The following is a 27,903-nucleotide window of genomic DNA, read 5'->3' as shown; positions in this document are numbered from 1 at the left end:
GATGGATGAAGATAGAAGATGCCGTCTGGATGAAAACTTCTGCCCGTCTGGAGGACCACTTCTCCCGGCTTGGATGAAGACTTCTCCCGGTTTCGTTGAGGACTTCTTGCCGCTTCGTTGAGGACTTCTCTCGGCTTTGTAGACGATGGATGTCCGGTCTTCAAAACTGTAAGTGGATCTTCGGGAGTTAGTGTTAGGTTTTTTTAAGGGTTTATTGGGTGGGTTTTAGTTTTAGATTAGGGTTTGGCTTGCAATAGAGCTAAATGCCCTTTTAAGGGCAATGCCCATCTAAATGCCCTTTTCAGGGCAATGGGGAGCTTAGGTTTTTTAGTTAGGGTTTTATTTGTGGGGTTGGTTGTGTGGGTGGTGTTTTTTTTTTTTTTTTTAATTTGATAGGGCTATTAGATTAGGTGCAATTAGTTTAAATATCTTGTAATTTGTTTTTTATTTTGTGTAATTTAGTGTTTGTTTTTTTGTAATTTAGGTATTTGTATTTAATTTAGTTAATTGTATTTAATCTAGGTAATTTATTTAATTGTAGTGTATGGTTAGGTGTTAGTGTAACTCAGGTTAAGTTTTATTTTACAGGTAAATTTGTATTTATTTTAACTAGGTAGTTAGTAAATAGTTAATAACTATTTAGTAAATGTTCTACCTAGTTAAAATAAATACAAACTTGCCTGTAAAATAAAAATAAACCCTAAGCTAGGTACAATGTAACTATTAGTTATATTGTAGCTAGCTTAGGGTTTATTTTATAGGTAAGTATTAGTTTTAAATAGGAATTATTTAGTTATTAATAGTAGGTTTTCTTTAGATTTATTTTAATTATATTTAAGTTAGTGGGTGTTAGGGTTAGGGTTAGACTTAGGTTTAGGGGTTCATAACTTTAGTATAGTGGGGCGGCAGATTAGGGGTTAATAAATGTAGGTAGGTGGCGGCGATGTTAGGGGTGGCAGATTAGGGGTTAATAATATTTAAATAGTGTTTGAGATGCAGGAGTGCGGCGGTTTAGGGGTTAATAGGTTTATTATAGTGGCGGCGCTATCCGGAGCGGCAGATTAGGGGTTAATAAATATAATGTAGGTGTCAGCAATGTCGGGGGCAGCAGATTAGGGGTTAATAAGTGTAAGATTAGGGGTGTTTGATTTCCCCATAGGAATCAATGGGACTGCGTTACGGAGCTTTACGCTACTTTATTGCAGGTGTTAGACTTTTTTTCAGCCGGCTCTCCCCATTAATGTCTATGGGGAAATTGTGCACAAGCACGTACAACCAGCTCACCGCTGACTTAAGCAGCGCTCACTTCTTGCCTTTTAACGCTGGGTTTATAAAAACCAGTAATACCAGCACTATAGGTAAGTGAGCGGTGACAATAACGTGCAAGTTAGTACTGCACCCCTCATAACGCAAAACTCGTAATCTAGACGTCTGTTAATTATTATAGATAGTGAGTGTGCTTTACTCCTGGCCTTTTGGATGCACCTTATATCCACTTTTCTTATATACTTATTTTTGTATATATATATATATATATATATATATATATATATATATATATATATATATATATGCGTGTGTGTGTGTGTGTGTGTTCATTGGAGCCCTTTGCAGTTAAGTAGATGAAAACATGAAAAAAACATATTTATGCAATATTAAAAAAGTTGTAACTATGTATATGTATAGCAGAATATGTTCTAAGTATTTTTAAATAGATATTCCTATATATCTGTATATATCTATATTTATATATAATTATCTATATAGATAGGTATGAATATATATTATACCAAAATACCATCAGATATATGTAGAAATATTTATTTATGAATACAAAGAATATATTCTTCTATGTGAAGAACATTAAATGTAAAATTTTCATATTTTCATGTCGGGTTAGCGCACATGAGAATATGGGAATGGGTTTGCGCGAGAGTGGGTTGTTAGGTCTTTTTCCACTTTTTTCTTCTTCATTGTCTTCTATGTGGAATACATGAACGTGCATGTGATATTGTAAGGTCAGCTTTTTGCCCTCATTGCGTTAACGCATAATCACCAATAATTAAAGTTGTGTGCTAAACCCGGTGCGTAAATAATGCTAACAATTTAACGGTATTGCACTTTCCATAGTGCTAACACCCTCTAACTTTAAATTAAAGTTACACTATAACTACCTTTAAATAAATAAAAAAACTTCTCTGTGAAATAAAAATAAAATAAGCTTAAACTATACAAAAACCTAATATAACTATTTTAAAATAAACTAACATAAAGGAAAAAAAAAAACTAGCATTACAAAAACAAACACTAAAATTGCGAAAAATAAAAAACATCTAAGATTACTAAAAATAATAAATGAAATGATCCAAAATAATAAAAATTAAACCTAATCTAATACCCCTATAAAAACAAAAAAGCCACCCCAAAATAAAAAACACCCCCTAATCTAACAATAAACTACCAATAGCCCTTTAAAGGGCCTTTTGTAGGGTATTGCTCTGAAGCAATCAGCTCTTTTACATAAAAAAATTAGAAAGTACCAACCTAACAGTAAAACCTAAGGGCATTTGTATGGGTATTGCCCTTAAAAGGGGAATCAGCTCTTTTGCTGCCCATAAAAAATAAAAAAAGCCCTAAAAAAAAAGCTTAGGTTTTTTTACTTCACAAGTATGTTTTTTTTATTTAAAGGTAGTTATATTGTAACTTTAATTTAAAGTTAGGGGGTGATAGGTTTTTGGATTATTAGTTTACTTTAGTGTGTCACGATGTAAGGGGTTGTCGGTTTAGGGGTTAATAGGTTTACTTAGTGTTGGCGATGTGGGGGGTTGGCGGTTTAGGGGTTAATACTTTATTTTAGTGTTGACGATATTGGTGGGCGTCGGATTAGAGGTTAGTGGGAACTTCATTTGGATTTGGATTTTCAGAGTCGGTCATTGAGACCTTGATTCAGGCTCATAAGCCTGTGACTCGCAGGATTTACCATAAGATCTGGCGTATATACTTGTATTGGTGTGAATCCAAAGGATACTCTTGGAGTAGAGTAAGGATTCCTTGGATTTTGTCCTTTCTCCAGGATGGTCTGGAGAAAGGGTTTGTCGACAAGTACTCTAAAGGGTCAGATTTCGACATTGACTATTTTGTTATATAAGTGCTTGGCGGATGAGCCAGCCGTGCAATCATTTTGTCAGGCCTTGGTTAGAATTCTGCCTGTGTTTAAACCTGTTACTCCTCCATGAAGTCTTAACCTTGATCTTAAAGTTTTACAGCAGGCTCCGTTTGAGCCTATGCATTCTTTAGATATTAAGATGTTATCTTGGAAAGTTTTGTTTCTTGTTGCTATTTCCTCTGCTCTGAGAGTTTCTGAACTCTCTGCTTTACAGTGTGATTCCCCTTATCTTATATTTCACTGTGATAAGGTGGTTCTGCGTAACTAAGTTTGGTTTCCTGCCCAAGGTTGTTTCGGTCAAGAATATTAATCAGGAAATCGTTGTACCTTCTTTGTGTCCTAATCTTTCTTCTCACAAAGAACGCTTGTTGCATAATCTGGATGTTGTGCGAGCACTAAAATTTTATTTGCAGGCAACTAAGGACTTTTGTCAGTCTTCTGCATTGTTTGTTTGCTTTTCTGGGAAATGCAAGGGTCAGAAAGCTACGGCTACTTTACTTTCCCTTTGGCTGAAGAGCGTTATTCGCTTGGCATATGAGACTGCTGGACAGCAACCTCCTGAGAAAATCACAGCTCATTCCACAAGGGCTGTTTCTTCTTCCTGGGCCTTCAAAAATGAAGCTTCTGTGGAACAGATTTGCAAGGTGCAACTTGGTCATCTATGCACACTTTTTCCAAATTCTATAAATTCGACACTTTTTCCTCGGCTGAGGCTTCTTTTGGGAGAAAGGTTCCTCAAGCAGTGGTGCCTTCGGTTTAGGTTCCTGTCTTGTCCCTCCCTTATCATCTGTGTCCTCGGGCTTGGGTATTGGTTCCCAACAGTAATTGATGATGATCCATGGACTAACCTGTCATTATTAAAAAAACAAAATTTATGCTTACATGATAAATGTATTTATTTCTTGACGCAGTTAGTCAACGGCCCGCCCTGTATTCAGTTTCTTTTTATATAAACCTCCGGCACCTCTGCACCTTGTGTTACTTCCTTTCTCTAATTTCCCTTTGGACGAATGACTGAGGGATTGTGGGTAGGGGGGTTATATTTAACAGCTTTGCTGTGGTGCTCTTTGCCTCCTCCTGCTGGCCAGGAGTGATATTTCCAACAGTAATTGATGATGATCCGTGGACTCACCGTGTCAAGAAATAAATAAATTTATCAGGTAAGCATAAGTTTGGTTTTTTTGAGTGCGTATTGGAGAGTTGTGGTACAGGCTAAAACGCTAGCAGTATAGCCGTATCAACGTTACTTGTAATAAGGGAGACCTGCTATTCCGCGGGCTATGGCCAATTTTTCAGTGGTATAGCTGTAGCGCACAACTTGTAATTATGCCCAATATGAGCTTACTTCTAACACAATTAAAGGGACACTGAACCCAATTTTTTTCTTTTGTGATTCAGATAGAGTATGCAATTTTAAGCAACTTTTTCATTTACTCCTATTATCAATTTTTCTTTGTTCACTTGCTATCTTTATTTGAAAAAGAAGGCATTTAAGCTTCTTTTTTGGGTCAGCAAGAACAACCCCGGTTGTTCACCAAAATGGGCCGACATCTAAACTTACATTCTTGCATTTCAAATAAAGATACAAAGAGAATGAAGAAAATTTGAAAATTAGAAAGTTGCTTAAAATTGCATGCTCTATCTAATTCACAAAAGAAAAAAATCTGGGTTCAATGTCCCTTTAATGCTTGAGCAGGAGCGTTAATTAGCACTCCACTTGTAATCTGGCCAAAAATCTTTTATTCTATACAATAAAGAAATTTATGGCCAGATTACGAGTGAAAAGGAGTGTATCGTGGATGTTTTTGCACACGTTGGGATTTATGGGTCGTATTACAAGTTGAAAGTAAATGCCAACGTATAACAGCATTAACGATTTACGTGTCACAAAACACATACAAAAAAATACATTAAAAAGTACATTTCCACTCATAATTACCATAATAATTTATTTTTTACACAAAAACGTTATAAGGGCTCAAAGATATGAGGTCTCAGGTACATACATTATCATGTCTAGATATGTATATGTATATGTATGTGTGTGTGTGTGTGTGTGTGTGTTTATATGTGTGTACAAATGTATTTATGTGTTTATATGTGTATATATGCATTTACAGACATATATACACATATAAACAGATAAACATATATGTACACACATACAGATATACTGTATATATATATAGATATATATACATATATATATATATATATATATATATATATATATAAAAATATATGTGTGTGTGTATGTGTGTGTAAAGCAATGTAGAAGTGCACTCTCACTTTAAAGAAACACATCCACCAGGGTTTTTGCAAGAGCTGTAAATATCAAAAAGAACAGCTTGCACTCTTTGGATTTCTTCAAAAAGTGTTTTAATCAAACAAGTGACGTTTTGGGGTCAATCACCCCAACCTATAGGTTGTGGGGTGATGTAATCTATACAGGAGGTGTTTGATAGGTACTCCTGTAGGAAGGCACCCTGTGATTGGCGTGGGGTTAAATGAGACTCGAGCCACATTATATATTATGTCTGAGAAAATGGAGGATACAGCCAAGAAACACGTTGCATGCATTATATGTGAGTTATCGATTTTTATATTGTTTTTAATATTTTAAAGTTTTATCAAAGCTTGTATTTTTGACCTCATACGGCATTGTGGAGTCAATCATAGATTGGAACAGAAAGATCTGGTGAACAGTGAGCTGATACACTGAGAGATATCAGCACACCTAATATAGCACATATGAGTGCTAATTTATTTGTGATTACTTTTTTATAGGGTGCATTTATGGTGGAGGTCTGTTCAGTGATTTTTACACTAGTTTTTGTTCTTTTATTCCCTACATATAGAGATTCCAGTAGATAACGTGGGTCATTGCGCTGGAACACTGCGAGATTCATAGTGCTGCGGAACCTGTTGGCGCTCTACAAATACCTGATAATAATTAAAAAGAATAAATAATAATTTTACTAGCAGACTGGAAACTCGTCTGCATGGAGAGAAATCATCAGTGTATTTTACTATTAGTATTATATGTAATGTAAGTGCTTTTCCTTCACATATTAGTGAACTCCTATTTATGAGATTCACAGATCCCAAGGTAAACTATGCTTTTAAAATTATCCCTGAAGAGCCAAATAATACCGATAAAGCATCATATATAGTCTTGCCAGACCAGAGGGCTTTACAGAATCAGCCCTTAAGTCATTTACCTCTTTGCTTCTTGGCAGAAATGTGTAGTGATTTATTTTTGTAGATCTTTCTTCCTGATCCTGGTGGCTAAGTGGTGGGCACCACTATGGGTGCCTTCGTGGGATGTAATTTGAACATGCATTCATGCACTTTTGCCCTAACACTACCACCAGCACATTTCACAGGTTTTGAACATAAAAGCTATTCAGAGCGTTCTTCTTTCTCAAATACAAGTATTTTATGCTTGTCTCTTCCTAGTGAAGAAAAAGAAGTGCTCCTGTAGATCAATCATAGATCTTTGGTGCTTAAAAAAAACACTTATTTAAACTGCTCCAATTTTCTTATAGCATTTCCAAAAAAAAAAAAAAAAAAAAGCCAAGCAGGGCATCTGTAGGGATTTTCTGAGACAGCAAGTTTATTGTGTACTATCTTAAACATCAAAATGGAATAAAAATCTTTCATTTGCTATAACAAAATACTAAATTTTTCTGTTGGGCTCAAATAAATGTTTTAAGTCTTTTAGGGGGTTTTCTTCTTGGCCTTAAGAACACTCAGACATACTACCTCATCATAAAAATCCAAATTGGAAACGACAAAAATAGACTTGATGGTTTTAGGCAATAATTATTAAAACGCCTGCATTTTCCAGCGGTTTTCTGTCAGAAAACTTTCTAGGCATGAATATCTTCTTCAAAGGTGCAATGTTAATCTAGTCTACATATTTCCCCCAACTGCATTAATTGCCAAGTCAATTTGTGGATTCAAAAGATCTCAAAGCCATAGCAATCTTTTTCCCTCAAAAGTTAGATTTGGAAATTTCATGTTTTCCTGTTTTCATCTGAGTTGTAAATACATTCCTGATATCCCCCAATTATATATCAGCTGAAAACTTCCAGACATTATTAAGACTATGTTTATTACAAGAAAATATTTATCCCACTCTCACCTAGATTACGAGTTTTGCGCTAAACAGGGTGAGTAAATAAAGCAATAAAATAAGCGGTAGTGATTTCAGTAGCTCTCATCCTATTGGCTGATTTGAATTAAATCCGCCCATAGCTATGCAAGGTACGCCATTTTTAAATGGGTACCTTGCATTTAACTTCAGTGTACAGCGGTGATTGTATGAAGAAGAAGCTCCGCGCAGGATGTCATCACTGGTCCTGGATAGCTCCGCTACGCTCCGCGCCTCCGGGATGAAGATAGAAGATGGCCCTGCGATGGATGAAGATGACGCCGCCTGGATAAAGACTTCTCGCTGCCTGGATGAAGACTTCTCGCTGCCCTTTAGGGGCAATGGGTATCTTAGGTTTTTTTTAGACTTAAGTTTTTTATTTTGGGGGGTTGGTTGAATGGGGGATTTTACTGTTGGAGGACTTTGTTTTTTTTCTAATTAAAATTGCTGCTTAACTTAGGGCAATCCCCTACAAAAGGCCTATTGGTAGTTTATTGTAGGTTAGGAGGTGTTTTTATTTTGGGGGCTTTTTATTTTTATAGGGCTATTAGATTAGGTGTTATTGTTTTTATTTTTGATCATTTAATTTATTATTTTTTGTAATCTTAGAGTTTTTTATTTTTTTGTAATTTAGTGTTTATTTTTTGTAAGGTTAGATTTTTTTATTTTTTTCATAGTATTATATTTTTTAAAATGTTTATTTTAGGTTTTTTAATTGGTATTTTTTTTTATTTTATTAGAATAGTAATTTTTAGGTTAATTTATAGTTTAATGTTAGTTTTTTTTATTTCACAGGTAAGTTTTAATTTATTGTAAGATAGTTATATTGTAATTTTAATTTAAAGTTAGCGGGTGTTAGGTTTAGGGGTTAAAAGTTTAATTTAGTGTTTTGAGATGTGGGGGTCTGGTGGTTTAGGGGTTGATAGGTTTATTTATTAGTTGCGATGTGGGGGGCCGGTGGTTTAGGAGCTAATAGGTTTGATTATTGTCGGCGATGTCGGGGAGCGGCGGATAAGGTGTTAATCACTTTATTTAGAGGTCCACAATGTTGGGCGGCGGATTAGGGGTAAATAAAAATAATTTTATTTAGTGTCAGGGAGTGGCGGATTAGGGGTTACTAGATTTATTTAGTGTTGGTGATGTGTGTGGCGGTGGATTGGGGGTTAATTGGTTTATTTAATAGTCGCGATGTGGGTGGGTGGCAGATTAGGGGTTAATAGGTATAATACAGTATTTGCGATGTGGGAGGGTGGCGGTTTAGGGGTTAATAGGTGCAATGACTCAATCTTGTTACAACTAGATTTGGTATAAATGTTACTAGAAGTGTGTAGCTATTACTGTTTTCCCAACTCACTATGAATTTGGTGAGTGGTTCAGAGAAATAGCAATCCTGTTTATAGTTAAAGTTGCAGTGTTTCCACAGAAGTAACCAAAAGTTATTTTGTGGTTTTGAATTGATCCCTGGTAACAATGAAGATGCAAGGAAATTTAATAAGGCAATTGTAAGGAATCGTTTCTGTTCAGATCAATTACTTGTTCTGATGTGATGTAACCAAATAACAAAAGTACCTTAAAGTCTTTAGCCCAGTAACGTAATGGAGGTGATTACAGTACTTTGTTTCCTATGATGCAGCAGTTATAAATCATACAGGTAATAGATATGCTAAGATTTATACTTGCGGTTTGCAGCTGTTCAATGTCCGGTGTGTATCCGACTTGTGATACGAATGAGTACACAGAAAGCTCAGCGTTCCCCTTTACTGCCTTGCCTGAAGCGGCTGGATGAGAAGGGCAGGCAGAGAGTGTCGGCTTGGGATGACATCAGTCCGAAGAGAGATTCAGTGAGAGGTGATGCTGAATACTTGAGGAGAAAGAGCACCGGAGTCTGGCTTGGAAGCAAGGTAATGCAGCGTAAGCTGACAAGTAAGTCCTTTGAGACAGAATGATCCCTGTTAGGCAGAATGACCAAGGTAGCAACCGAAGTGAGTCTCCTTAAAGCTTTTCAATAGAGTTTGCTGGTTCAGGTTTAATGAGCCTTAGAGTGAGAGTCTGAGGTAACAAACCATTCACACTAACATAGCTAATAATCAAGCAGTTAATCAGTGGAACAAGTGCTGCTTACATTGGTTTTAGTTGTAAGGTGGAGACTTCCAGTTAAAGGCACAGTAACGCATGACAATAGGTAGTTTATAAGTGTCAGTGTACTTTGTAACATTTTAGTTATAAGTTTTGTGAAACATTTTTGTTTTGCAAAATCCATAACTACTGGTCTCAGATGGCAGAATGGATCGTGTTGGTATAGGCTGTAACGCAAGCATTTTAGCCGGACGGCTCAACCCGTAATATGGCACTATGGAAAATCCTGCACTCAAACGTCATTTTTTAGGCAGTACACTCGTACCGCACCATAAAGCAAAACTCGTAATCTAGGCCTCTGTTTGCTATTGAATTTGAGCCACTTTTCCTATATGAATGTTAAAGCATAATATTTATACAGTCTCCAGTATTGTCATAATGGTTGTCCCAAAGGTTTCAGCCAATATATGTGTAAATTTAACTTTCAGCAATGTCCTTAAGTTTTTACCTAGGAAAATCCAAGGCCTTCATTCCTCTCGGGTCATTGTACCCCCAGCCATTAGCAAGAAACAACAATTTGTTTGACTGACAAACTAATTTTTATCATAAATGCCAAAGGTAAGGAAGTATTTTGAGTTGACATCTTAAACATATTCTAGTACCTCAAAAGTTTGGGGTGCATTCCAGTAGGGCATTCTTTACATTATGGGCAGCTGAAATGAGTGGAACTCCAAATACATTTTGTAATGCTACTATTTGGAAAATGTCCCACTCTTTTTTCACTCTCTTACAAATACTGGATACTAGTTTTTTCAACAATAATAATATTTTTTTTGTGGGCATTTCAAGTTTTTCCTAGTTTATTTTTACTACCTGGTAAAGCTTTTGGATATAGTTCATTTTCTGGAGAGTAATGGCTAGGGTGAGCAAAAAAAAAAAAAAAAATGGTAAAAGAGTGATGTACCTAAAAAGGAAGTTGCCTTGGCTTTTTAACTAATATTGTACTTTTACTTTTTTTGTGAAGTTTTACTTATTATAAAACTTCAGATTCTCTAATGAGTTAAAGTGTCTGAAAAGAAAGCCAAAAAATGAGTTTGGTATAGTCTAAAGCAAACGCCTAGATTACGAGTTTTGTTGGTAATGCTGTGCGGTGCTAATGAGCAGTTTTCCCCCACCGCTCACCTCCAGACAACGCTGGTATTACGGGCTTTTACAAACCCGGTGTTAGCCGCAAAAAAGTGAGCGTAGAGCAAAATTTAGCTCCACATCTCACCTCAATACCAGCGCTGCTTACGGTAGCGGTTACTTAGCTGGCTAAATGTGCTCGTGCACGATTTCCCCATAGGAATCAATGGGGGAGAGCCGGCTGAAAAAAAACCTAAGACCTACAAAAAAGCAGCGTAAAGCTCCTAACGCAGCCCCATTGATTCCTATTGGGAAAATACATTTATGTCTACACCTAACACCCTAACATGAACCCCGAGTCTAAACACCCCTAATCTTACACTTATTAACTCCTAAACCACCGTCCCCGACATCGCCGACACCTACATTATATTATTAACCCCTAATCTGCCGCTCCGGACACCGCCACCACCTACATTATACTTATGAACCCCTAATCTGCTGCCCCCAACATCGCCGACACCTACATTATATTTATTAACCCCTAATCTGCCACCCCCAATGTTGCCGCAACCTAACTACATTTATTAACCCCAAATCTGCCGCCCCCAACGTCGCCGCCACTACAGGGAGTGCAGAATTATTAGGCAAATGAGTATTTTGACCACATCATCCTCTTTATGCATGTTGTCTTACTCCAAGCTGTATAGGCTCGAAAGCCTACTACCAATTAAGCATATTAGGTGATGTGCATCTCTGTAATGAGAAGGGGTGTGGTCTAATGACATCAACACCCTATATCAGGTGTGCATAATTATTAGGCAACTTCCTTTCCTTTGGCAAAATGGGTCAAAAGAAGGACTTGACAGGCTCAGAAAAGTAAAAAATAGTGAGATATCTTGCAGAGGGATGCAGCACTCTTAAAATTGCAAAGCTTCTGAAGCGTGATCATCGAACAATCAAGTGTTTCATTCAAAATAGTCAACAGGGTCGCAAGAAGCGTGTGGAAAAACCAACAAGAACTGAGAAAAGTCAAGCGTGCAGCTGCCAAGATGCCACTTGCCACATGTATGGCCATATTTCAGAGCTGTAACATCACTGGAGTGCCCAAAAGCACAAGGTGTGCAATACTCAGAGACATGGCCAAGGTAAGAAAGGCTGAAAGACGACCACCACTGAACAAGACACACAAGCTGAAACATCAATACTGGGCCAAGAAATATCTCAAGACTGATTTTTCTAAGGTTTTATGGACTGATGAAATGAGAGTGAGTCTTGATGGGCCAGATGGATGGGCCCGTGGCTGGATTGGTAAAGGGCAGAGAGCTCCAGTCCGACTCAGACGCCAGCAAGGTGGAGGTGGAGTACTGGTTTGGGCTGGTATCATCAAAGATGAGCTTGTGGGGCCTTTTCGGGTTGAGGATGGAGTCAAGCTCAACTCCCAGTCCTACTGCCAGTTTCTGGAAGACACCTTCTTCAAGCAGTGGTACAGGAAGAAGTCTGCATCCTTCAAGAAAAACATGATTTTCATGCAGGACAATGCTCCATCACACGCGTCCAAGTACTCCACAGCGTGGCTGGCAAGAAAGGGTATAAAAGAAGAAAATCTAATGACATGGCCTCCTTGTTCACCTGATCTGAACCCCATTGAGAACCTGTGGTCCATCATCAAATGTGAGATTTACAAGGAGGGAAAACAGTACACCTATCTGAACAGTGTCTGGGAGGCTGTGGTTGCTGCTGCACGCAATGTTGATGGTGAACAGATCAAAACACTGACAGAATCCATGGATGGCAGGCTTTTGAGTGTCCTTGCAAAGAAAGGTGGCTATATTGGTCACTGATTTGTTTTTGTTTTGTTTTTGAATGTCAGAAATGTATATTTGTGAATTTTGAGATATTATATTGGTTTCACTGGTAAAAATAAATAATTGAAATGGGTATATATTTGTTTTTTGTTAAGTTGCCTAATAATTATGCACAGTAATAGTCACCTGCACACACAGATATCCCCCTAAAATAGCTAAAACTAAAAACAAACTAAAAACTACTTCCAAAAATATTCAGCTTTGATATTAATGAGTTTTTTGGGTTCATTGAGAACATGGTTGTTGTTCAATAATAAAATTAATCCTCAAAAATACAACTTGCCTAATAATTCTGCACTCCCTGTATATTAAAGTTATTAACCCCTAAATCTAAGTCTAACCCTAACACCCCCTAACTTAAATATAATTTAAATAAATCTAAATAAAATAACTATCATTAACTAAATTATTCCTATTTAAAACTAAATACCTATAAAATAAACCCTAAGCTAGCTACAATATAACTAATAGTTACATTGTAGCTAGCTTAGGATTTATTTTTATTTTACAGGCAACTTTGTATTTATTTTAACTAGGTAGAATAGTTATTAAATGGTTATTAACTATTTAATAGCTACCTGGTTAAAATAAAGACAAATGTACCTGTAAAATAAAACCTAACCTATGTTACAATTACACCTAACACTACACTATAATAAAATGAACTCCCTAAACTAAATACAATTAAATACAATTAAATACAATTATCTAAAGTACGAAAACAAACAAACACTAAATTACAGAAAATTATAAAATAATTACAAGTTTTTTAAACTAATTACACATAATCTAATCCCCCTAATAAAATAAAAAAGCCCCCCAAAATAATAAAAAGCCCTACCCTATACTAAATTACAAATAGCCCTTAAAAGGGCCTTTTGCTTGGCACTGCCCCAAAGTAATCAGTTCTTTTACCTGTAAAAAAAAGTACAATACCCCTCCCAACATTAAAACCCACCACCCACACACCCAACCCTACTCTAAAACCCATCCAATACCCCCTTAATAAAACCTAACACTAACCCCTTGAAGATCACCCTACCTTGAGAAGTCTTCACCCAGCTGGGCCGAAGTCCTCAACGAAGCCGGGCGAAGTGGTCCTCCAGACGGGCAGAAGTCTTCATCCAAGCAGGCCAGAAGAGGTCCTCCAGACGGGCAGAAGTCTTCATCCAGGCGGCATCTTCTATCTTCATCCATCCGGCGGGGAGCGGCTCCATCTTCAAGACATCCGACACGGAGCATCCTCTTCAAACAAAGTCCAACTGAAGAATGAAGCTTCCTTTAAATGACGTCATTCAAGATGGTGGCCCTTGAATTCCGATTGGCTGATAGAATGAATGCCAGCTCAATCCTATTGGCTGATTGGATCAGCCAATAGGATTGAACTTCAATCCTATTGGCTGACTGCATCAGCCAATAGGGTTTTTTCTACCTTAATTCCAATTGGCTGATAGAATTCTGCCAGCCAATAGGAATTGAAGGGATGGCATTTTGGATGACGTCATTTAAAGGAACCTTCATTCTTCAGTTGGACTTCGTTTGAAGAGGATGCTCCGCGTCTGATGTCTTGAAGATGGAGCCGCTCCACACCGGATGGATGAAGATAGAAGATGCCGTCTGGATGAAGACTTCTGCCTGTCTGGAGGACCTCTTCTGGCCGGCTTGGATGAAGACTTCTGCCCGTCTGGAGGACCACTTCACCCGGTTTTGTTGAGGACTTCGGCCCGGCTGGGTGAAGACTTCTCAAGGTAGGGTGATCTTCAAGGGGTTAGTGTTAGGTTTTATTAAGGGGGGATTGGGTGGGTTTTAGAGTAGGGCTGGGTGTGTGGGTGGTGGGTTTTAATGTTGGGGGGTATTGTACTTTTTTTTACAGGTAAAAGAGCTGATAACTTTGGGGCAATGCCCCGCTAAAGGCCCTTTTAAGGGCTATTTGTAATTTAGTGTAGGGTAGGGCTTTTTTATTTTGGGGGGCTTTTTTATTTTATTAGGGGGATTAGATTAGGTGTTATTAGTTTAAAAAACTTGTAATTATTTTATTCTTTTCTGTAATTTAGTGGGTTTTTTTTCGTACTTTAGATAATTTTTTTAAATTGTATTTAATTGTATTTAGTTTAGGTAATTAATTTAATTATAGTGTAGTGTTAGGTGTAATTGTAACTTAGGTTAGGATTTATTTTACAGGTAAATTGGAATTTATTTTAACTAGGTAGCTATTAAATAGTTAATAACTATTTAATAACTATTGTACCTAGTTAAAATAAATACAAAGTTGCCTGTAAAATAAAAATAAACCCTAAGCTAGATACAATGTAACTATTAGTTATATATCAGCACTGCGGAATCTGTTGGCGCTCTACAAATAACCGATAATAATTATATTGTAGCTAGCTTATGGTTTATTTTATAGGTAAGTATTTAGTTTTAAATAGGAATAATTTAGTGAATTGTAGTAATTTTATTTACATTTATTTAAATTATATTTAAGTTAGGGGGTGTTAGGGTTAGACTTAGATTTAGAGGTTAATACATTTAATATAGTTGCGGCGACGTTGGGGGTGGCAGATTAGGGGTTAATGAATGTATGTAGGTGTTGGCGATGTTAGGGACGGCAGATTAGGGGCTAATAAAATGTAACTATTGTTTGCGATGCTGGAGTGCGGCGATTTAGGGGTTAATATATTTTTTTATATTTAGTTATTTAGTGTTTGCGATGATCAGACTGATATGCTTCAGGAAAGTTCTTCTCTGTGAAAGGCACTTGTTGAGCAAAAAGAGGCTGCTTCTTGGGTGGTAACTAGCCATAGAGCAAGCTATTATGCTATTGTTCGTTCCCAGGTTGAGCACTTCTCTCTTTTTATTTATGCAAATTATGATATTTTGGGAAGTCTCCCTAAGTGTGATGCTGGAATCCAGATGTGGACCCGTTGCTCAGTGTGCCTAGTGAGATATGGCTGCACCTCACTGACGAGGCCCACAATAGGCCGAAACGTACGTCTGGGGTTTTGCTGTTTCTCTCGTTCAGAGAGGGATTGCCTGGTATTTTGGGGCTGGACTGTACTGTGAAGTCAGGATCAGACTGATATGCTTCAGGAAAGTTCTTCTCTATGAAAGGCACATGTTGAGCAAAAAGAGGCTGCTTCTTGGGTGGTAACTAGCCATAGAGCAAGCTATTATGCTTTTGTTCGTTCCCAGGTTGAGCGCTTCTCTCTTTTTATTTATGCAAATTATGACATTTTGGGAAGTCTCCCTAAGTGTGATGCGGGAATCCAGACGTGGACCCGTTGCTCAGTGTGCCTAGAGAGATATGGCTGCACCTCACTGACGAGGCCCACAATGGGCCGAAACGTACATCTGGGGTTTTGCTGTTTCTCTCGTTCAGAGAGGGATTGCCTGGTATTTCGGGGCTGGACTGTACTGTGAAGTCAGGATCAGACTGATATGCTTCAGGAAAGTTCTTCTCTGTGAAAGGCACATGTTGAGCAAAAAGAGGCTGCTTCTTGGGTGGTAACTAGCCATAGAGCAAGCTATTATGCTATTGTTCGTTCCCAGGTTGAGCGCTTCTCTCTTTTTATTTAGTTAAAAAAACTTGTAATTATTTTATTCTTTTCTGTAATTTAGTGGTTTTTTTTTTCGTACTTTAGATAATTTTTTAAAAATTGTATTTAATTGTATTTAGTTTAGGTAATTAATTTAATTATAGTGTAGTGTTAGGTATAATTGTAACTTAGGTTAGGATTTATTTTACAGGTAAATTGGAATTTATTTTAACTAGGTAGCTATTAAATAGTTAATAACTATTTAATAACTATTGTACCTAGTTAAAATAAATACAAAGTTGCCTGTAAAATAAAAATAAACCCTAAGTTAGATACAATGTAACTATTAGTTATATATCAGCGCTGTGGAATCTGTTGGCGGTTTACAAAAAAATGATAATAATTATATTGTAGCTAGCTTATGGTTTATTTTATAGGTAAGTATTTAGTTTTAAATAGGAATAATTTAGTGAATTGTAGTAATTTTATTTAGATTTATTTAAATTATATTTAAGTTAAGGGGTGTTTGGGTTAGGGTAAGACTTAGATTTAGGGGTTAATACATTTAATATAGTTGCGGCGACGTTGGGGGTGGCAGATTAGGGGTTAATAAATGTATGTAGGTGTTGGCGATGTTAGGGACGGGAGATTAGGGGCTAATAAAATTTAACTAGTGTTTGCGATGCCGGAGTGCAGCGATTTAGGGGTTAATATATTTTTTATAGTGGCGGCGATGTCCAGTTCAGCAGATTAGGGGTTAAAAATATTTTTTTAGTGTTTGCGCTGTGGGGCGGGGGGGCTCGGTTTAGGGGTTAATAGGTAGTTTATGGGTGTTAGTGTACTTTTTAGCACTTTAGTTAAGAGTTTTATACTACGGCGTTAGCCCATAAAACTCCTAACTACTGACTTTTAAATGCGGTATCAGTCTTGACAGGAGAGGCTGTACCGCTCACTTTTTGGAAGTCTTGTAATACCGGCGTTATGCAAGTCCCATTGAAGATATAGGATACTCAATTGACATAAGTGGATTTGCGGTATTTTCGAGTCTGACCAAAAAAGTGAGTGGTGAGCCTGTCATTTCAAGACTCGTAATACCAGTGGGCGTTAAAAAGCAGCTTTGGGACCTCTCAACGCTGCTTTTTAAGGCTAACGCAAGACTCGAAATTTAGGTGAAAGTTAGCATAACAATAGATTACATTTTACTTAATACATTATATAAGAATCCTAGTCTATCTGAGTTTCCATAAAACTTTCTCCATTGACACACAATTCTCCAAATCATGTGTTATCCAATTGAGATAATTCACTATTGCATGAAGTAGCTGTAGAAATCTTAGTGAATCATATCTATAGTATTACATCAGAATTATATTTTTACTTTATTAAATAAAAATCTGTTTTGGAGTCATTCATAAGATATCTAATCTAAAAAAAATGATGGATCAAAAATTGTGTTCGTCAAACTTATTACAATCTGAATACAAAGAGAGAAGCGCTCTACCAGGAACGAACAACAGCTCAGTGGCTTGTTCTATGGCGATTTACCACCCGGAAGCAGCCTCTTTTAGACCAGTGTGCTTTTCACAGAAGAAAACTTTCCTGAAGTATATCAGTCTGATCCTGCCAATTAAGGTCAGTCCAGCCCCGAAATACCAGGCAATTCTCCTCTGAACAAGGAACATGACAACCCCAGACAATCGTTTCAGCCTCCTATGGGCCTCGTCAGTAAATCGCCATAGAACAAGCCACTGAGCTGTTGTTCGTTCCTGGTAGAGCGCTTCTCTCTTTGTATGCAAATTATTACAATCTGAACTTTGTTAAAATAAAAGAAAAAAAAGAAGAAATCATTTATATATTATATGTACCATATGTTTGCGTTCTTCAACAAATGTCTCATCTACTAATACCGCTTGACCTAATATATTAAAAGCTGAGAGTTCTTTAAAAAGGTTTTACTTTTTTACAAGAGTTAACATAATTATCGAAAATAAGAGATTTTAAATGTTGTAGATTTGTAAGTACATAGTTATTACCCATCCAGAGTTGCTGATAGTTTTTGTTACATAGGATCATTTGCATCATGTTTTTATGCTCTCCCGTTCTTCTTTGGCATGCTTCCCAAAGGACCTATGTCCAAATAAACACAGATATTCACTGTCTGTATGAAGAACTGAATGTAAACTACTTAACAAATGTTCATTATGTAGAATGGATCTTTTGTTATTCTTTAACTTTTGTGTTTTGACTTTACAGTTTGATTGTTGTATCATTTTTTTATCAACTATAAAACATTATAAAATAATAAACAGCAAATTATATTAAGCTCCAAATGCCAAATAATATATTTTTTAGATAAAATAATAGTAATAATAATAGAAGCATTTTAAATAATGATAACCATATAGTCTAACTTATATTAGAACAGAAATTTAATTGGAAAGTAAATTATGCAGCTATGCAAAATGAGTAATTACCATTGCATCCTGGGCTGCCATGCCAGGATCAGCATATCCCTCCTCTCGAGTTCCCTGAAATAAATGGTTATGAACAATTCTTTTAATTATGCAGAAAATAGTGTTTATATTTCAGCCAGTTTAGTATACAGTATACAGTTTAATATGCATGAAACAATTTAGATTACTTCAATAAAAGAAAAAACATAACTATAAAAATATAAACTAAAATATCTCTAGGGTTTGTTATTTATTATATATTTCTGTAGACAGTTCAAGAAATAGTCAACAGTATTTTAGGAGGTCAGCTTATGTTCATTTGTTATATATACTGTTATACTTGTGTATTAACCAATATGTTATACTGATAGATGTGTAATCAAGAATACTTATGGTGTCCCACTAGACTTTTATAATCATTGTGCAATGATGAATCATAGGGCAGTATTGCAATGTCATCATTCTTATCAACTGGCCCTTTGTCAGCTAGATTTCAATATTGTGACATCTATGAATAGAGAACCCCAATACTATGCTAATAAAATACATTTGATTTTAAACGTACATATTACAAGTGGAGCGCTAAATATCACTTACATGACACGATAATGTGCTCTGATATTACAAGTTAATCACAATGCAAACGCGAGGTAGGAAGCATTCACAAGAGCGTACTTTCAAACACTCCTATGAGAGCCATGTTCTGATGCTGTCAACGAGGGCATCAGAACCTCGCACAATGAAGGAGGTATGTAGCGCAGTGATGGGCAGCATTTTTAAATATATATGTACTAGTCCTAAAGCCCGTTCAAACGTGCCATTTTTTTTCAGTACGGCTGTCCCACCCCTTGCTCTCTCTCTCCCCCTCTCTTTTGTGCTCTCTCCCCCTCTCTTTTGTGCTCTCCCCCACTCTCTTTTGCACTCTCTCTCCCCCCTCTCTTTTGCTCTCTCTCTCCCCCCTCTCTTTTACTCTCTCTCCCCCTCTCTTTTGCGCTCTTCCCCTCTCTTTTGCGCTCTCTCCCCCTCTCTTTTGCTCTCTCTCTCGCTTCACCTCTCTTTTGCTCTCTCCCCCCTCTCTTTTGCTCCCTCTCCACCCTCTCTTTTGCTTTCTCTCCCCCCTCTCTTTTGCTCTCTCTCCCCTCTCTTTTGCACTCTCTCTCCCCCTCTCTTTTACAAGTTGTGAGTTAACTGTTGCACTCGAGTGCAATGCAAAATATTGCTGTAAAACTTAAGTAAACCATTATTATTAGCACTACTGGCGCACCATCACTTTAGCGGTTGAGTGATATCCGACATAAATTTAGTTCACATTGTCATAGAAGTCTGTTAAGTGAGTGGTTTATCACACTGTCCTGTCCAGCATGCAGACTATAGCTACATCTATAAAAATAACTTTGTAATATGAGTGCAAAAAAGCACTATTGATTGCACTTGAGCGATGAAGCACAATAGCTCTAATATTTTTGTGCTCCACTTGTAATCTAAGTCTAAATATTTTTACTAACTCATTTTTGACCTTGAAAGGAAAGACAAACACCTTGAATGTTTAAAGGGACACTGAACCCAAATTTTTTCTTTCGTGATTCAGATAGAGCATGCAATTTTAAGCAACTTTGTAATTTACTCCTATTATCAAATTTTCTTCATTCTCTTGGTATCTTTATTTGAAATGCAATAATGTAAGTTTAGATGCCAGTCCATTTTTGGTGAACACACTGTGTTGTTCTTGCTGATTGGTGGATAAATTCACCCACCAATAAACAAGTGCTTTCCATGGTCTTGAACCAAAAAAATAGCTTAGATGCCTTCTTTTTCAAGTAAAGAAAGCAAGAGAACAAAGAAAAATTGATAATAGGAGTAAATTAGAAAGTTGCTTAAATTTGCATGCTCTATCTGAATCATGAAAGAAAAAATTTAGGTTCAGTGTCCCTTTAACATAAACAGTTTAGTTATGCATAGTGGGGAAAAATGCTGCAATACACTTTCATTAATTATTTTTTCTAATTCTTATAGCTGGAAATGCACCCTGCAGACATATCAAGGCTAACCCTGCTACATAAGTCCCTAATAGACCTAGCTGATAACACCTGCAAAACATTTCTCTATATACTAGCATAGTGACTTTGTCTAGCTGTAGACTCAAGCCCAGAATGGCTCCTCCAAATAAGGCAAGAGGTAGGTGGAGTTTGGCTATTGAAAAACAATTTCAGAAAACGGTGTGTAAATTTGTTTTAAAATGTTTAGACTTGGCTGTTTACTGTCTCTTTATGCTACAGCTCATCTGAGTAAATATATATCATAATTAAATGCATCATGTTACTTCTAAACTAAGGGTTACATTTTGTAACACATTACTCCTATAAATGTAGAACTGTTTATATTTCATTAAAGGGACATAAACTGACATTTTCTCTTTCATGATTCAGATAGAACATACAATTTTAAATAACTCTCCAATTTACTTTGATTATCAAATTTTCTTAGTTTTCCTGTCATGTAGTGCTCCGCCCATGTGCACGCTACCTATCTAGATATCTCTTTAATGAAAAATAACATGAGAATGACACAAATTTAATAATAAAAGTAAATTGGAAACATTTTTAAAATTGCATTCTCTATCCGAATCACGAAAAAAAAAAATGTGTTTCATGTCCCTTTAAGGCCCACGTGTGCATATTTTGTACAACTGTCACTGTATGGATAGATTTGTTTATGCTAAATATCCTTATTTTCTGTTACTTTATTTTACCATTGCTAATAATTTCTAACTTTTGTGTTGTGTGCAATACAATCATGTGTCTGTTTTTTCATTGTCTACTCATGTACTATGCTTATAACTGGTCAATAAGATTCATTTGGCATCATTAGCATTAGACTAGTTTGTTATGTTTGAACTGTGCTCCTGTTGATGATTCCTCTTTGCTATTTGTTTATTATTGTTTAATATATTTGGTTTATATTACCTATAATTAGCCGAATTTTACCTCTAGGTTCCTCTTTATTACAGGACAAAAGTAAATTAGTTTTGTAACATTGCAAGTGTGATGCAATATTCATAGGGCATATTTCCTTCCATCAGGGAACAATTATTATGACAAAATTAGGTACAGTGTTGGACCTATATTCATTGTTAATGAAGCACAGCAGATGTATACTTTGCATACTTAGCACTTTGTATTTATCAAAATGCCCTAGGCTTAAATATTAATTCACTAAGGACCCAATCATACTTGGAATCCTGTCATTTGTATGTGATCAGACTGAAACAAATATGGTGTACATCAACTATATCAATATGACTGAAAAGAAATGCTTGTATGCAGGATTTTTTCTCATATAACACAAATTATGAATTCTAGTGAGTAATTGATGATTAGTGTGTACTTGCCCAATTCTTGTGAATAATTCATAAGCACTATGATGTCCTTCATTTTATATTGGATAGAACTTTAATCTCAGTACTGAAATTATTTGCATCCTGTCTCATGTTTATAATACAAAAACAGATTATTTAAAAATAGAAATAAAGAGCCATATTACGGTGGAGTTCTATAGTATTTGGGCGAGCAATAATGGATTTTCACTATAGTTTGCACGCAAGTAAAATTGCTCTCATATTTTAAGTTTAAAGTAAATGCGAATGCTTGAGTGCATTCACAATTTACGCGAGAAGGATAAGTGCAACCTCAGAGCTCTGGTTAACTGTTTGGTGAAACAAAAAAGTCTTATAAAACACATCAAAAATACTTTACAAAGTACAGTTACACTTATAATAACACCAACTAATATAAATTATTAAAAATAAATATTGCACAAAAAAGTTATAAGGGCTCAAATATATGAAATCTCAGGTGTAAGAAAAACAAAGTGGTTTGGGGCTTTAAGATAGAGATGCATACCTATAAATGTCTAAAAATGTATATCTATCTATCTATCTATCTATCTATCTATATAAATATATATTTATATATTTATATATATATATATATATATATATATATATATATATATATATATGTGAGTGTCTATATATATGTATACATATGTATTTATATATGTATATATGTATTTACAGAGTTATACACATGTAAATAAATACATATGTTGACATATATATATATATATATATATATATATATATATATATATATATATATATATGTATATGTGCATTGCAGCCCTTTGCAGTTAAGTAGACGAAAACATGTAAAAGCATATTTATGCAATATTCATTTTTTAATAAAGTGTTATACTGCATATTTATTGTAAATATTTCACATTTCAATATTCTGCACATAGGGGAATGTGTTCTATGTATTTATAAATAGATATTCCTATATTGTAACAAAATACCATCAGATATAATGTAGAAATATGTATTTATGAATACATAGAACATATTCTGCTATGTTAAGAACATTAGAATATGAAATATTCATATTTTTATGTTGGGTTAGTGCAGTTGAGAATATGCGTTTGGGTTAGTACTAGAGTTGTTTTTTTTCACTTTTTTTTTCTCCGTTGACTTTTATGAGGGAATTGGTTATCATGCCATATTGTATTTGACTTTGTGCGTGCATCAGGTTAGCGCGTGAGTGATAACTGTTCCCTTTCAACTTGTAATACGAGCACAACCTGGTGCATGCAAAAAGTTTACTTGTAGTGCAGTTAGTGTATGAGCAAAAGCACTAAATAGCGCTCCACTTGTAATCTGGCCCTTAATACGTATTTTAAAATAAATAAAATAAAAAAAAAAAAAAAACTAAGAAACATCCCATTCAGAGCATTCAAAACTGGTCATTTATATAATATGTATTGTGTGCTTATATATTCTTCAATGATATGTTATATCACTTTACAATTTAAAAGGTGTGTTTCTTTTTTTAGATATATTTGTTTTTTATTTGAATCTTGCATAAAAAAAATTGTACATAAGTGCAAATACATTAATCCAAAAACAACTGTTAATAGACAAGTCGTAGATGTAGAGGGTTACAGAGACCCCCAGTATACAAGAGGACATTCCTTGTGGTATATATTCCTTTCACTTATGCTATAGACTCTGGCAATCCTTTATGATGGGGAGATCTTAAAGTTCGTTGAATGTCCGATGCCAGATCTCATTAATACCGGGCTGCCAATCAAGGGCAAAACAGTCTTTAACATTTATAACATTGATAACAAAATTTTGTGCCTTATATTCCACCTAACCAGTGAAGTAAATAACATACATAGACCTAGATTTGGAGTTTGGCGTTAGCCGTGAAAACCAGCATTAGAGGCTCCTAACGCTGGTTTTAGGCTACCGCCGGTATTTGGAGTCACTCAAAATAGGGTCTAACGCTCACTTTTCAGCCGCGACTTTTCCATACCGCAGATCTCCTTACGTAAATTGCGTATCCTATCTTTTCAATGGGATCTTTCTAACTCCGGTATTTAGAGTCGTGTTTGAAGTGAGCGTTAGACATCTAACGACAAAACTCCAGCCGCAGGAAAAAAGTCAGTAGTTAAGAGCTTTCTGGGCTAACGCCGGTTTATAAAGCTCTTAACTACTGTGCTCTAAAGTACACTAACACCCATAAACTACCTATGTACCCCTAAACCGAGGTCCCCCCACATCGCCGACACTCGAATAATTTTTTTAACCCCTAATCTGCCGACCGCCACCTACGTTATCCTTATGTACCCCTAATCTGCTGCCCCTAACACCGCCGACCCCTATATTATATTTATTAACCCCTAATCTGCCCCCCACAATGTCGCAGCCAACTACCTACAATAATTAACCCCTAATCTGCCGACCGCAAAGCGCCGCCACCTACGTTATCCTTATGTACCCCTAATCTGCTGCCCCTAACACCGTCGACCCCTATATTATATTTATTAACCCCTAATCTGCCCCCCTCAACGTCGCCTCCACCTGCCTACACTTATTAACCCCTAATCTGCCGACCGGAGCTCACCGCTATTCTAATAAATGGATTAACCCCTAAAGCTAAGTCTAACCCTAACACTAACACCCCCCTAAATTAAATATAATTTTAATCTAACGAAATTAATTAACTCTTATTAAATAAATTATTCCTATTTAAAGCTAAATACTTACCTGTAAAATAAACCCTAATATAGCTACAATATAAATTATAATTACATTGTAGCTATTTTAGGATTAATATTTATTTTACAGGCAACTTTGTAATTATTTTAACCAGGTACAATAGCTATTAAATAGTTAAGAACTATTTAATAGTTACCTAGTTAAAATAATTACAAAATTACCTCTAAAATAAATACTAACCTAAGTTACAATTAAACCTAACACTATACTATCATTAAATTAATTAAATAAAATACCTACAATTACCTACAATTAAACCTAACACTACACTATCAATACATTAATTAAATACAATATCTACAAATAACTACAATGAAATAAACTAACTAAAGTACAAAAAATAAAAAAGAACTAAGTTACAAAAAATAAAAAAATATCTAAGAAAAATATTACAACAATTTTAAACTAATTACACCTACTCTAAGCGCCCTAATAAAACAACAAAGCCCCCCAAAATAAAAAATGCCCTACCCTATTCTAAATTACTAAAGTTAAAAGCTCTTTTACCTTACCAGCCCTGAACAGGGCCCTTTGCGGGGCATGCCCCAAGAAGTTCAGCTCTTTTGCCTGTAAAAAAAAACATACAATACCCCCCCCCAACATTACAACCCACCACCCACATACCCCTAATCTAACCCAAACCCCCCTTAAATAAACCTAACACTAAGCCCCTGAAGATCATCCTACCTTGTCTTCACCTCACCAGGTATCACCGATCCGTCCTGGCTCCAAAATCTTCATCCAACCCAAGCGGGGGTTGGCGATCCATCATCCGGTGGCTGAAGAGGTCCAGAAGAGGCTCCAAAGTCTTCATCCTATCCGTGAAGAAGAGGCGATCCGGACCGGCAACCATCTTGATCCAAGCGGCATCTTCTATCTTCATCCGATGACGACCGGCTCCATCCTGAAGACCTCCACCGCGGACCCATCTTCTTCCGGCGACGTCCAACTGAAGAATGACGGTTCCTTTAAGGGACGTCATCCAAGATGGCGTCCCTCGAATTCCGATTGGCTGATAGGATTCTATCAGCCAATCGGAATTAAGGTAGGAATATTCTGATTGGCTGATGGAATCAGCCAATCAGAATCAAGTTCAATCCGATTGGCTGATCCAATCAGCCAATCAGATTGAGCTCGCATTCTATTGGCTGATCGGAACAGCCAATAGAATGCGAGCTCAATCTAATTGGCTGATTGGATCAGCCAATCTGATTGAACTTGATTCTGATTGGCTGATTCCATCAGCCAATCAGAATATTCCTACCTTAATACCGATTGGCTGATAGAATCCTATCAGCCAATCGGAATTCGAGGGACGCCATCTTGGATGACGTCCCTTAAAGGAACCGTCATTCGGCTAGTAGGCGTCGGGAGAAGAGGATGTTCCGCGTCGGAGGTCTGCAAGATGGATCCGGAAGGAAGAAGATTGAAGATGCAGTTGATAGAAGACTTCATCTGGATCATGGACCTCTTCAGCTCCCGCTTGGATGAAGACTTCATCCGGATCATGGACCTCTTCAGCTCCCGCTTGGATGAAGACTTCAGCCGGATCATGGACCTCTTCAGCCCCCCGCTTGGGCTTGGATCAGGACATCGGAGGAGCTCTTCAGGACGGATCGGTGAACCTGGCAGGGTGAAGATAAGGTAGGAAGATTTTCAGGGGCTTAGTGTTAGGTTTATTTAAGGGGGGTTTGGGTTAGATTAGGGGTATGTGGGTGGTGGGTTGTAATGTTGGGGGGGTATTGTATGTTTTTTTTTACAGGCAAAAGAGCTGAACTTCTTGGGGCATGCCCCGCAAAGGGCCCTGTTCAGGGCTGGTAAGGTTAAAGAGCTTTGAACTTTAGTAATTTAGAATAGGGTAGGGCATTTTTTTATTTTTGGGGGCTTTGTTATTTTATTAGGGGGCTTAGAGTAGGTGTAATTAGTTTAAAATTGTTGTAATATTTTTCTTATGTTTGTAAATATTTTTTTATTTTTTGTAACTTAGTTCTTTTTTATTTTTTGTACTTTAGCTAGTTTATTTAATTGTATTTATTTGTATGAATTGTATTTAATTAATTTATTGATAGTGTAGTGTTAGGTTAATTGTAGGTAATTGTAGGTAGTTTATTTAATTAATTTATTGATAGTGTAGTGTTAGGTTTAATTGTAACTTAGGTTAGTATTTATTTTACAGGTAATTTTGTAATTATTTTAACTATTTTAGCTATTAAATAGTTCTTAACTATTTAATAGCTATTGTACCTGGTTAAAATAAATACAAAGTTACCTGTAAAATAAATATAAATCCTAAAATAGCTATAATATAATTATAATTTATATTGTAGCTATATTAGGATTTATTTTACAGGTAAGTATTTATCTTTAAATAGGAATAATTTATTTAATAAGAGTTAATTAATTTCGTTAGATGTAAATTATATTTAACTTAGGGGGTGTTAGTGTTAGACTTAGCTTTAGGGGTTAATACATTTATTAGAGTAGCGGTGAGCTCCAGTCGGCAGATTAGGGGTTAATAATTGAAGTTAGGTGTCGGCGATGTTAGGGAGGGCAGATTAGGGGTTAATACTATTTATTATAGGGTTAGTGAGGCGGATTAGGGGTTAATAACTTTATTATAGTAGCGCTCAGGTCCGCTCGGCAGATTAGGGGTTAATAGGTGTAGGCAGGTGGAGGCGACGTTGTGGGGGGCAGATTAGGGGTTAATAAATATAATATAGGGGTCGGCGATGTTAGGGAAGCAGATTCGGGGTACATAGGGATAATGTAAGTAGCGGCAGTTTACGGAGCGGCAGATTAGGGGTTAATAATAATATGCAGGGGTCAGTGATAGCGGGGGCAGCAGATTAGGGGTTAATAAGTGTAAGGTTAGAGGTGTTTAGACTCGGGGTACATGTTAGAGTGTTAAGTGCAGACGTAGGAAGGGTTACCGTATAGCAAACAATGGGGCTGCGTTAGGAGCTGAACGCGGCTTTTTTGCAGGTGTTTGGGTTTTTTTCAGCTCAAACAGCTCCATTGTTTCCTATGGGGGAATCGTGCACGAGCATGTTTTTGAGGCTCGCCGCTTGCGTAAGCAACTCTGGTATCGAGAGTTGAAGCTGCGTTAAATATGCTCTACGCTCCTTTTTTGGAGCCTAACGCAGCCATTCTGTGGACTCTCAATACCAGAGTTATTTTTATGGTGCGGCCAGAAAAAAGCCGGCGTTAGTTTTTCGGGTCGTTACCGACAAAACTCCAAATCTAGCCGTACGAGCTTTATGGAATGTGTTGTACAGGAGAAATAAAAAAATAAAATAAAAAACAATATAATAAAAATAATAACTAAAACAAATAGTGAATGATAAACCATGTGTACCCAGGTATAAATAGAGTCTACCACAGAAACTGTATGTTGCAATGCGGGAA

The 27,903-nt window shown here is 36.4% G+C and overlaps 1 protein-coding gene across 1 annotated transcript in view; it reads right to left on the bottom strand.

Annotated features, from left to right (window-relative positions):
* The window catches only part of ANXA10 (annexin A10), a 157,961-nt gene that overhangs the window by 51,487 nt on the left and 78,571 nt on the right, over positions 1-27,903 (bottom strand). Inside the window, exons 7-8 of the mRNA XM_053700841.1 lie at positions 18,402-18,455; positions 17,961-18,054 (exon numbers count right to left, since the gene is read on the bottom strand). Of these exons, the coding sequence (XP_053556816.1) occupies positions 17,961-18,054; positions 18,402-18,455 (148 nt within the window). The remainder of the gene's footprint in view (positions 1-17,960; positions 18,055-18,401; positions 18,456-27,903) is intronic.

This window comes from Bombina bombina, chromosome 2 (assembly GCF_027579735.1).
Source record: "Bombina bombina isolate aBomBom1 chromosome 2, aBomBom1.pri, whole genome shotgun sequence".
NCBI classification, from domain to species: domain Eukaryota; kingdom Metazoa; phylum Chordata; class Amphibia; order Anura; family Bombinatoridae; genus Bombina; species Bombina bombina.
Note: the sequence above shows the minus strand (reverse complement) of the source record. Positions and strands in the feature narration are given on the sequence as shown.